The sequence below is a fragment of the Mercenaria mercenaria genome, chromosome 19 (assembly GCF_021730395.1).
Source record: "Mercenaria mercenaria strain notata chromosome 19, MADL_Memer_1, whole genome shotgun sequence".
Classification (NCBI taxonomy): domain Eukaryota; kingdom Metazoa; phylum Mollusca; class Bivalvia; order Venerida; family Veneridae; genus Mercenaria; species Mercenaria mercenaria.
Genome location: NC_069379.1, coordinates 25001429 through 25014382, shown reverse-complemented (window position 1 = coordinate 25014382; position 12954 = coordinate 25001429). Strand labels below are relative to the sequence as shown.

Here is a 12954-nt window from a genome sequence, read left to right as displayed (position 1 = left end):
TCTCCTAAATTCAGTATAAATCATAGAATGTTTGCAGATCATCAACCACCTAAACTCATTATAAAGCACAGACTGGTGGCAGATCATCAACCTCCTTTACCAAGATCATTGAAATTCTATACTAAAAATAAAATATAGAATGTTGGCAGATCATTTACCTCCTATACCGAGTATAAAGCATAGAAGGTTGGCAGATAAGCAACCCAATATAGAATACAGAAAGCAGGCATATCAGCAATTTCCGTCGACCAAATACAAAGCACAGAATGTTGGCAGATTTGAGACAAGGGGATATCTTTCAAACATTTGTTTTACATAATAGCAAATGAAATGAGTATTCTCTAACAGTCAGGTTTGACACACGGGAAAACACACGATTTAAATATTACCTGAACATTTGATATTACACCAGTCAAAAATAAAGTTCCCGACATCTGCAATCACGTCCTCTTCATTGCTTCCTTTCACCTTAAGTGCATGGTTAGCTCCTTGTATCCATTTTACTTCATATCTGTCAACATTTCTAAGGACATTTTCAAACAAACTTTGTTCACACATCTCGTCTTCTGTTCCGCCTATAAAACATACGGGTTTGTTTAACTCATACAGGGGTCCATCTCGTAGAGCTGATTTATTGCCTTGCGTGTGAAGTGGATAGGAAAGGGCAATAACTCCTGCTACAGTCCGATCAAGCGTAGTTCCTTTAACATTATTTGCTACACCTATAGCTGCTCTTGCCCCCATGGATCTTCCTATTTAAAACCAAAAAACATTTGTATTAAGTTAACTAAAGTCACAGATATAACAAAGACTCAGTTTCTGAAGAAAAGATTTCGTTATTGTTTTTCGTGGCACAAAGGAGTTAGAATTACACAGACTATATCATTACAGGATTCTTTACATAAATCTCCAGTCCATAGTTTGAGCTGTATGATCATTGTATAAGTGCAACATCTCTCACGACCTCCACCCGGCACCGGCTTAAAGGGAACTCCATTACACATGTAATGAATGGATTCCATGTCCCAAAGGACCAGAAAATATAGCAACACTGAATCTGAGTGCGAGGAGACCTTTTACAGCCGCCACACAGCACTTAAATATTGCTGCTGTGATATACTTAGTTATTAAAATCTGATTCTGTTCATGGTGCAACACCTCACGCCCCAGCACCTGCTTAAGCGGTACTCTATTACACGTGTATTGAATGGACTCCATGATCCAAAGGACCAGAAAATATAACAGTACCGAATCCAAGTACGAGGAGGCATTTTACAGTGAAAAATAATTTCTAATGTCATGTTTTGAATGTCTTGCCTGTCAAAAGTCAAACAAGTGCGCCGATCCTCGGTCAAAATTTTTGACTACAGAACACCATGCCACTGTGTTGATGGCAAATATACAACTGAGTCGATATTGTCATCTATTTAATACTTTTGAAAATGACAATTAGAGAAACATAAACCACCGCGTCCAATCGTAACTTTGAAAAACCGGATCAGTAACGTAAGATCTCGGATCAAATGGAGCGATTGCCTTTTTCAGTTATTCAGAAATTATTGTCAGAGACGGCATATAGCGCAAGATGTGCTCTGAACATTATGGAATACTTGTTGCTATTTGTTGTTAGCAAATCTAAGCACTTTTCTCAAATACTTCGGGAAACCATGCCAAAATAGTAGGTAAACGATGCCGTGACTCAGAAAATGCGTTATTTCCAATACTTTCTCTGATAAACATACAATATGACCAATTCCTTGTTGTTCCTGATACATTCATGTAACACGTTAGTGTTACAAAAGATGAATTAAATTACTTGGAATGCCGATATAAGAAGATTCATAACTGAACTGTAACGCAGGAGCCAAAGGATCAGCGGCTGCAAAATGGAGTAACGCAGGAGTTTCCGATTTTCTTCTGTGTTCGTTTTCATCAATTTCCAAGGGAAACGTACCTTTATTCACTTAATTTATGTTTAAGAAACTGCGATAAATATTGGGTCTTGATAACGTTCTAGTCTAAACAGCAATTTATTGGGTTTCTTTTATATAGTTAACCATTCTTCTGATGAATCCCCGTGTACTACTATTGATTTAACGACAAGAAGTCACTGTCGCACTGTGGTCAAAATGTTTTGGACAGAAAACGGTATGCATGTACTAAATCAGGTTGTCTACATTTTCTATACAAGAGAGTCATGATGACCCTGAATCGCTCACCTGAGTAATATGAGCCACATATTTAAAATGGCAAACTGATGCTAAAATATTAGAAAGTAGGTCAGTAGGTCACATTCATGGTCACTGAAAGTCAATTTTAAGATCGGTGTGAAAACTGTACATGTCGTCCAAATTTCCAGACTGTATCTTAAGAAACAAGAAAGTAGGTCAGTATGTCAAGGTCACTGTCAATTGACCCCTAATCGCTTGGAGTCATCAAGTAATTATTATCAAACAGTCTAGGAAATATGATCTGAAAATTTTTTAAGTATTTATTCCTATATAACTCATATAACAAATGACCCCCAGGGCGGGGCCTCCTTTCACCCCAGGGGCATAATTTGAACAACCTTGTTAGAGATCCACTAGGTAATGCTACATACCAAATATCAAAGGCCTAGGCCTTGAACTTTCAGACAAGATTTTTTTTTCCTATAAAAGTCTATGTAAAACTTGGGACCCCAAGGGCAGGGCCTCTTTTCACCCCGGGGACATAATTTGAACAATTTTGGTAGAGGACCACTAGGCAATGCAACATACTAAGTATCAAAAGCCTAGGTTTGTGGTTTCAGACAAGAAGATTTTTAAAGTTTTTTTCCTATATAAGACTATGTCAAATTTGTGACCCCCTGGGCGAAGCCTCTTTTCAACCCAGGGGCACGATTTGAATAATCTTCATAGAGCACCATTAGATGATGTCACATGCCAAGTATCAAGGCTCTATGCCTTGCGGTTTTGGACAAGAAGATTTTTAAAGTTTTTCCTTTCGGTTGCCATTGCATCCAGAGTTCTTCATGGAATTCAATTCTTTGAATAATTTTGAAAGGGGGCCACCCAAGGATCATTCCTGTGAAGTTTGGTGTAATTCTGCCCAGTGGTTTTCAAGAAGAAGATTCTTTTAGAAAATGTTGACGGACGGACGACTGACGACGGACATTGAGCGGTCACAAAAGCTCACCATGAGCCTTTGGCTCAGGTGAGCTAATAAAGTGAAAAAAATATGTACTGATAGCTTGCCCAATTTCAAATTATAACCACGATGGCGAGAAAGCCATTTTCGATAGATTTTTCCTGAGATCAAAATTAAAATGCTGTGACTTGGAACTACTTTTCATACTACAGTGTAATTTTATTTCTCACCTTAGCACATCTATTGCGTTTCTACCAAAATGTCAAAAACATTCGCAATGAACACGCACGTGTACCTTTAAGAATTCCTCAAGTAAGAACTTGACTATTCTTAGATGGTTCTCACCCTTGTGATTTTACCTCCTTAAGACTAGTATGTAATGTTTTCTTTTTACGACTTAAAGTAAGGCAAAAGCTTTTGGGTCCTTGACGACAACCACAGACTTTTCGCTACGAACTTTATTCAATAGTAAAAATCGACAGTATCTAAACTGAAGACTTATGGGACTAGCAATTCTTTAGCAGAAACGATTCAATTTGTCTAAAAATACAAATTATCAAACCACTGCTTTGCAAGTTATTCTCTCAAAATAATGGCCTGTAAACACTAGTTCCACCTTTTTTTGGAGGTGAGTTGAAAAAGGAGTTAATGGCAGCGCTAAAACTACCGGAACTATAGGAGTTCTAAATGTAAGCAAAGAAAGATGGTGGGTCGTTGCATTATTCTTTCATTATTATGGCTTCATGTGCTACATTTGCTATGAAACAAAATCAACAAAATCAAACCTGAAGAGACATATGAAAAGACACAAAGACAAAATTCGCCAGTGTACAGTAACAGATGTAATAAATCATTCTATTGTGCTGGCGAGCTGGTGTAAACCTTCATGGAACAGGGAACCCAATGGTATGTCCACAGTGCGGAACGCTTCCTTTAGGGATACAACCAGTATAATTTTATACCTTAAGAATCAGTACCGATTTCAAGTTCTTTGGTAAGTTGGAGCCGTCCTGTTTGTTCTAACTTCCTCTATTCAATTTTCATACACTTTAATGAAGTAGCAACATATGGTGACGTGACTCTTACCAGAGCGGAGCATTAAACATCTTTTTGATCATGTTCTTTGTGTTGCAACTACTTTTCACTGTTTTGATAGATAAGTAAAGCGAATAAAGGTAGGTTTCCCTTGTAAATTGACGAGAACGAACACACAAGAAAACTCAGAAGCTCCTAAATTACTGCATTTTGCAGTTGCTGATCCTCTCTCTCCTGCGTTACTGACCAGCACGGTGATGAATCGCCTTATATAGGTCTTACAAGAAATATAATTCATCATTTATGATAAAATATGTTACATGAATGTGTCATTGATATCGTGGAAGAGGTAATTTAGTGTTTTTTGCCGAATAACGTACTGAAATAATACTTTTTCTGAGTCGTGGCATTGTTTACCTGCTATTTTCGCATGGTTTTCCAAAGTAATTGAGAAAAGTGCTTAGATTTGCTGGAAAAATGAATAGCAACGAGTATTTCATAATACACGGAGCACATCCTGCGCTATATTCCGTCCTTGACAACAAATTCTAAATAACAGAAAAATAAAATTTTCTTTTCAAAAATTACCAAAACCGCCCCATTAATTTGATCCGAGATCTTACGTTACTGATCCGGTTTGTCAAAGTAACGATTGGACATGATGTAACCCGTGACTGACTATCGGTAAGAAAATAGTTTTCCAACAGAAAAGCTACAAAACGTGATCATTACCGAACAATTATATTTTCTGACCGAGCACATACATGACATTATTTATTTCATTAAAAACAAAAATGATCTAATTTGTTAATGTAACGATCTTTTTGTTCTTTTTATGAAACTAAAGGTGATTTATTATTCATACCTGCAACAAAATATCTGTTGGTGTCCTTGTAATGTGCAATAACATATTCCTAGAACAAAAACAAAACTTTATGATGTCACTACGTGTAACTGCCTTTTTTTATTTGCTTTACATTTTATTTATTTGACACTTTACAGTTTAAATTAGAGATCAATTATGCATTTATTCCAAGTGATTTACAAACTTTTTTAAAACTAGGACCTTGCCGTTAATCAGATTAAAACATAACATAACATAAATTTTATTAGCCTTAAGCATAAACAGCTCATCGACATAAACACACATATATATTCACAAACATGCGTAAAAACATATATGGAGCACAAACATATTATATATCGAGAAACACATAATGCAAAATTCTTCGGACATAACATTGCATTAAAGTTTTATATTTAAGTTAACCCATCTCAATTCTGATATTAGATTGTCTTCGTTTAAAAGCCTTAGTAATGAATAAAAATCCGCATCGTTTGTTAGCTTCAATCATAGATAAATACGTACCACAACATGCAAGTATACTTTAACCCTGTAAGCGAGGTTGAGACCCTTACACGTGAACCGTACAACCATTACACCTGAAAAGAAGTAAGAACATTATATTTACTTGCAATTGTTCGACAGTAATATCATCAGTCCTGTTTATCAAAATATTCCATTTGAGGAATCGTGCACATACACGAACCTGGTGAATTGGATACATATTTCTTAAATGTGCCAATATCATATACGTTACAAATCAAAATACAGTTAAATGTAAATGTTTGGTAAACAGAAGAGGTAAATATAAACAGCCACAGTCCGAAATTACATGCACGTAGCATCTGATAAAAACCACCAACCTCTGGAAGAGAGAAACTCCGCCAGTAATGTCAGCTGCAAAAAATGCATATCTCCGCCAGCACCATGAGTCAGAATGACGCCGTATCCGGTATTTTTCGTCACGTCCGGTATGTTAACACATGCCTCTACTGACTTCTCCTTATACGGAATTGTGATCAACCTTTAAGTTTAAACATACACTCACTGAGTACTGACCATTTAATAAAATCATCATTAAAATTACATTCAAACAAATGAGTAGGCATAATTGAGGTAACACTGAATAAGCGTCTTTACCAATAGTTTCCTATGTGCTTAGTCAAAACAGGCTATTTGCCTTCTTGATCATTAACCTAACCATTTGATCATTTCACAGTTGCTGGTTATGAAAACGAATATGAGACCTAAACCGTCTGAAAGTATATCAGACGTAAACCATCTGAATTGAGAAATAAACCATCAGAAAAAAATATGAGATCTAAACCATCTGACAGCATATAAGACAATCGCGCTGACAGTATGATACACAAACCGGATGATATGAAAGAATATGAAACATAAGTCATCTGGAAGCATACGAGACCTAAACTGTAAGTAAGAAATGAAACACAAGCCATCTGAAAGTATACGTGACCTTAACTGTAGAGACCTAACCTGTATGAAAGAACAAACAAGAGCTGTCGGATGACAGCGCGCTCGACTATTCGAAGAACTGATTGAAGAATGGGCTCAAAATATTACCACAGATTTTCAGACAAAAGAAAAAAATAGATTAAACAAACAATGTTCCTGTATTTGTGGATTTTGATAAGTCTTGTACTAAATGACCATGTGTATGAAAAACTGAACCAATTTCAAAGTCCAAAAAGGGCCATAATTCAGCCAAAATAGTTGACAGAGTTATGTACTCTTGTCTACAGATGGAAATCATGATGATAAACAGTGTTCAAAGTTTAAAAGCCATATGTCAAATAGTTTTGTCAAAACGTGGATTTGTAACAAAACAGAACCAATTTCCAAGTGCAGAAAGGGCCATAATTCAGCCAAAATAGATGACAGAGTCATGTACTCTTGCCTACAGATAGAGATTATTATACTGAACAAGTGATAAAAGTTTCAAAGCCATATGTCAAACACTTATCACAAAATATGAACTGGTACGAAAAACTTAACCAAGATTTCTAAGTCAAAAGGGGCCATAATTTAGCCAAAATCATTGATGGCGTTATGTACTCTTGCCTTTTACTGGACATGGTGATGGTAAACAAGTGTTGAAAGTTTCAAAGCTTTATTTCAAAAGACTTTGTCAAAATGTGGACTGATACGAAAAACTTAACCAAGATTTCTAAGTTAAAAGGGCCATAATTCAGACAAAATTCTTGATGGAGTTACGTACTCTTGCCTATAACTGGACATGTTGATGGTAAACAAGTGCTGAAAGTTTCAAAGCTTTATCTCGAAAGACTTTGTCAAAATATGAACTGACCAGTACGAAAAACTTAACCATGATTTTTAAGAGAAAAGGTGTCAAAAATCAGCCAAAATCCTTGATGGAGTTATGTGCTCTTGCCTATAACTGGACATGGTGATGGTAAACAAGTGTTGAAAGTTTCAAAGCTTTATCTCAAAAGACTTTGTATGAAAGAGCATGAAACAAGCCAACTGAAAGAATACGAGACCTAAACTATATGAAAGAACATAAAACATAAGCCCTCTGGAAGCATTCGAGACATAAACTATATGAAAGAATAAGAAACATAAGCCATCTGGGAGCATACGATACAAGAACTGTATGAAAGAACACGAAACATAAGCTCTCTGAAAGCATCGAGAACTGAACTGTATAAAGAGCATGGAACATAAGCCATCTGAATGAATAAGAGTCTTAAACTGCATGAAAAAACATGAAACATAAGCCATCTGAAAGCCTACGAGACCTTACCTGTATGAACGAATATGAAACATAAGCCAACTGAAAGCCTACGAGACCTAAACTTTATGAAAGTACATGGAACATAAGCCAACTGAAAGCATACGAGACCTAAACTATATGTTTGGGTTTCCCATGAGGACTTCCAAGTTTTCTTCAAAATCGAGCCAACCATGTTTCAGGAGATTGGAAATCGTGCCATTTCAGTGCAGTTGCCGTTCAGTCTCCGAAATCGTGCCATTTCAGTGCAGTTGCCGTTCAGTCTCCGCAAACTTTCCACGGAAATCGTACGTCGCACGTACTGCTTCCGTGCATGCAAACTCTGTGCGGAAAAGATACGGTGACGGTCAAACCTGGACGGGAGTCTAGGTGTTTAAAAGTTTTAGGGGTCAGTTTCTTCGCTCAGCGTCTGTACGGATTTCTCCCGGCCTTCCCCGAGAGCCTGAACAAAAAATGGCACGATGCTCGTATATAATGTGAACACATACGCCGGTAGCCCTTAGCCATCTACGATGCCCCAAAATCCGCAAAGAATTATCGCACGGCGCCGGGGTCAAATGTGAATTAGGCATCAGCTATAGACATAAAAGTAAAGGTGTTTAAATACGCTTTTCGGTCAATTCAAATCTAATCTAAATTCACGAAAGCGCGGGATTATCTATGTCTATGAACGGAAATGTCGTCATGGCGTTTCAAAAACGCACGACAAAATAAATTTTCTGCTTTTAGCAGCTGTGTTGCACTTCAAAATGGTAGTAACGTATTTTGGTAGTCATTTTGTCGCTATCAAAACTCGGCCGAATTTTGGTAGTGACTACCAAAATGCGTTGCTACCATTTTGAGGTGTAACACAGCTGTATATGATGGTTGTAATATAAGTCCTCTGTATTGATAGATACATCCAACCTTCTGTAATATCGCCAGTTTCAACATTGAAACGTTAGGTAAAAAAGCTGTGAAAAAGCTGCCGGGGCTCCATCCACTGATCTTATAAGAATAGAATCTATATAGATCTAGATGGTCATCAACAGACTTTATACAAAGGTTAGGCCTACAGCGTTAATAGTAGTAAAGATAGTAGTATAGAGTAACTTCGGGTATATTCGACACCTTAAGCATAAAAACGGTGAAGCAATTTTCGTTTCATAATGATCGGTGCGAACATTTCATGAAAACGAAAGTAGACCTTTTCTGCGTCTTCGGTATAAAACGCTGCCCAGTGTTTGCATCTACATCGTCAATAGGATGGATATTATTCTGATTGTTGTCGTCGTGTAAGTTCGACATCTTTCGGGCAAATTCGGCACCCTGGTGGAGTTTTAAAAAATATACACTGAAGTTGAACATTTATCTTTTTTATATAGCTACATTAAAAACAGAAAATGTCGCAACAGACATAACACAACAGTTTTTATGCTGACGAGTAGGCTCTAATTTTTTCAGATTTCATAACTCATCAAGCTATAAAAAGTAAAACAAAAACATAATCTTTATTAATTGTTCAGCAGATTATACAAACGCCGGCTAATTGTTTCAGGAAACAATATAATATAGCCTCATTAATTATGTTTATTTATTTATTCGCTGCTGCCTTCTTTTTTGACAATGGTACCATTTTCTACCATCTGAACGGTGGGGGCAAGTTTTGATGGGGAGTAAGAGCTCTGCAACACTTCGCACGAATTTGTCTGGACATTTTAATCTCAAATAAGGCGTATTTGTTACCGAAACCTGTGGGTTACTCGGCTATGATTGTTTTAAATAACGATGATATGTTCTTATTATATCCTATTCAATATATTTTACTTTGCACGAATTTTGATTGTCTATTGATAATTAATTGTCATAAATTCGTACTGGTCCCAGATGTAAATATGTGCACGCTAATTAAATGCACAGGTGCTTTTTAATGCACAAATCAGTGACGTAATTAGCGACGTCAGCTTAGGTTAACATACTTTAAGAATCTGCGTGGACAAAATTAGGAAAGCCTGGATATGGTTAAAAACACACTTAAACCATTTGTATGCCGTAAATATCCTCTAAAGATGATATAATCGAATAATTTTGATAGTATGTCGGATTTGCACAACAGTGTTATACATTGTCGTGCAAATTCGTCACCCCTAGCCAAGGTCATGCTTGGAAACCGGGGAATATTATTTGTTTCTAAATATCAACATCAAATATATTTCTGTTTGTATTTCAGTTAAGTAAAGTCGAAATGCAATTGTAAGAATAGTTTTACATACCTTAGCTCCGCTGACCATTCTTACAGAAAACTGTAACTACGATTTTCGTTCAAAATGAATTTGAATGTCGAAGTTACCCGATGCGCGTATCGGAAAAGGAAAGAACGCCTGTGTGATCAAAATGTTCTCATGATGTCATATATAAATATGACGTCATATAGATTACTTAAGAAAAATTATTCAATGACATTATGGGTTTTTCCACGTGGATATTAATTCAATGTGTCGAATATACACGACTGTCGAATTTTCCCGAAGTTACTCTACATGTTGGCGAGCGTAGCGATCCGAAAAAAAAAGACATTCAAGGGTATTTTGGTGTAATGAAAAATGCAAGCATTGACGAAAAGGGGGCCGGGGGTGCGATCGCACCCGTTGCATTCCCCTCCCCCTCCCCCTCCCCCGGTTACGCCCTTGCAGTTGTCATCCATCTAACAGTCAAAAGTTCTCTCGCTGTCCCGAAACGTCCTATTATTTGGACTAACATGCAATTACTTGCAGCAACCTGATGTTACTAGAGAGAGAGAGGCATATAATATTGTACAGCCAGACAAAACGCTAGATCCACATCTGTTTAGTGTTCTAGATTTAATTTAGAAAATATGCCCGATAATATCTTAAATTTAAAATCGTATTTTATAATAGCTCTAGATCTACCAAGTTTTACATATACACTGCAATATTTTACTGGAATATGTACCTGTTATCCATGTTGTTGTGATCTCTTCCAGGCCTACCACGAAATAGATCTACTATATTTACCTACGCTACTACAGATGGCGGATGATGGAAAGAGGGAAGTAACTGTTAACATGATTTCTATAGACTTAGATTATCGTGGATTTCACTGTGCACCGCGAGACCAATTTAATTGGATAAATGCTTACTAATAAACACTAATACATGATCTCTTGTGTTCGGTTGATTTTCTTCCGATGTTTAATCAAATATTTTTTTTTAGTTTCAGTATAATACTGGAAGATACAATTACCAACTAATTAGCGATTTTAAAAGTTTTGTGACTACATTTTCTGGCTAGTTGTACCTATATTACATGGTGGCCGATTTCTGCCATTTCGTGTGTTCGTGTCGGCGAGGCGAAATGTCGAAGTAACGAAACCACGAAATAATGCTTATTTGTCGTGTATTCGCCTTTCGACATTCGAGGCGAATACACGAAGTAACGAAACATTGAAGGCGAAATAACGAAATTATCGTGTAGGGTCTTCCTTAATACACTATAATGATGGCGCAAACTGGGGCGAAATGTATATGAGCCGCTCCATGAGAAAACCAACATAGATATGCAAGTTTCGATTTACGGAAGGCCGTACATGCCATAATGTAATAATGTAAGTCTATGGGAAATTATTGGTGGTCGGTACCTTGTGTCGGTTTTTCTGTCATTGCCTTTGACGTAAATGATGTCATGTTAGAACACATCTCATAACCAATACAGCATAAAATAAGTTTTGGTACCATGATTAGTATTACATGATATGATGGTTTGTTTTGTTTCGGGTTAAGCCCCGTTTTTCAACAGTATCTTAATTACGTACCGCAGACAGCCTAACTTGTGTTCCTGAATTCTGTACCGGTACTCACCTGTCTCCGGAAGTAACTTCCAACTTCACCACATGAATTGGAGGACGAATTATTTCAAACTACAATGTCTTTTATCAATCGCTACGAAGAACATTTACCTCGACCGGGATCGAACTCACACCCAGCGATCCGAATCGCGGTAGGTATTTATCATGATCGCGATATATCAAGGTATCATTTATAACGCGGTACATACCACGTTATTTTTCAGTTCTTAGCCGGAAGAAATACATCAAACGTTAACAGCAAAATAGTCTTAAGTTTTAGGTTTTTAAAACTCGATGTAACATGATATAGTAATTCTTTAATAGAAATTACCTCTGTAATTGTTGTTTTCTACGGATCACTAGCGTATTTGCCAGGTTTTCAGATGCTTTCCGATCATACAGCCGAAAACCTACCAGTCCGAGGACGCTTAACATAGATATCCTTTATATATGGTGCAGCCATAGATAGATTCAGCAAGTCCCCAGCAATTTGTTCAATAGATATGTTTCATGCAGTTTTCAGTCTTGAAAAATACGCAAAACTAATATATTTATTGCCCAAGGTTAAGGTGTAAGATCAAAAGGTCGAACTCGCATGGGAAGAGGGAAAAACAACGCATACTGGATCGAAATACAGAATATAACGATCATCTACATAACCTAACATTCTACTTGTAATAAAAATGACCCGAATAAACATAACTGCATGGGTGGCAAAAATCGTTATAGGTATTGCGCCAGGTGTAGGCAGCATATTTCTGAGCTCCTAAGTTTTGACTGTTTTCAAGTGTTTCTGCTTTATAAAAAATGTTGAAATTTGGCAGATGTGAGCAGAATATATCTAGGATTGGTTTTTTGTGTTTACTACTTGGATTAACTGTGTGCTTTTTGAGAAATTTGAATTTTAAAAGCAAAAGTGGTATATATGGATTAAATATGAAAGATCAACTTTATACAATATTGGAAAATCATTGACTGCCCAGGGTAGTCGACCTTATCCTATTGTTATGGAACAAACCAAGCAATTACGCATTTAAAAATACAAAAGAGGAAAGAGAGGTGGTCAAAATCATGTAAGAAAGACATGGGATAATAACCAAGGGGTGAATGAAAATAATTTGCAAACTTTACCACAAGAATTTCCCGCTGTGTTTCAAACAAGACGCTTCTCAAATTGGAACAATAATATTACAGTGAAACACCGCTCGCTCGAGCATCGATGACTCGAGCACCCGGGCTCGCTCAAGCAATTCGTGTGGTCCCGGCCGATTTCCTTCTATTTTCTATGTGAAATTACCCCGGCTGCGCCGAGCATCGATAACTCGATCG

General features: G+C 36.9%; 1 protein-coding gene across 1 annotated transcript in view; it reads right to left on the bottom strand.

Moving 5' to 3' along the window:
• LOC123542600 (testis-expressed protein 30-like) overlaps window positions 1–10821 on the bottom strand; it is a 28621-nt gene extending 17800 nt beyond the window's left edge. Inside the window, exons 1-5 of the mRNA XM_045328526.2 lie at window positions 10734–10821; window positions 5872–6032; window positions 5534–5607; window positions 5030–5078; window positions 390–752 (exon numbers count right to left, since the gene is read on the bottom strand). Of these exons, the coding sequence (XP_045184461.2) occupies window positions 390–752; window positions 5030–5078; window positions 5534–5607; window positions 5872–6032; window positions 10734–10744 (658 nt within the window). The 5' untranslated portion in view covers window positions 10745–10821. The remainder of the gene's footprint in view (window positions 1–389; window positions 753–5029; window positions 5079–5533; window positions 5608–5871; window positions 6033–10733) is intronic.
• Window positions 10822–12954: the final 2133 nt, after the last annotated feature.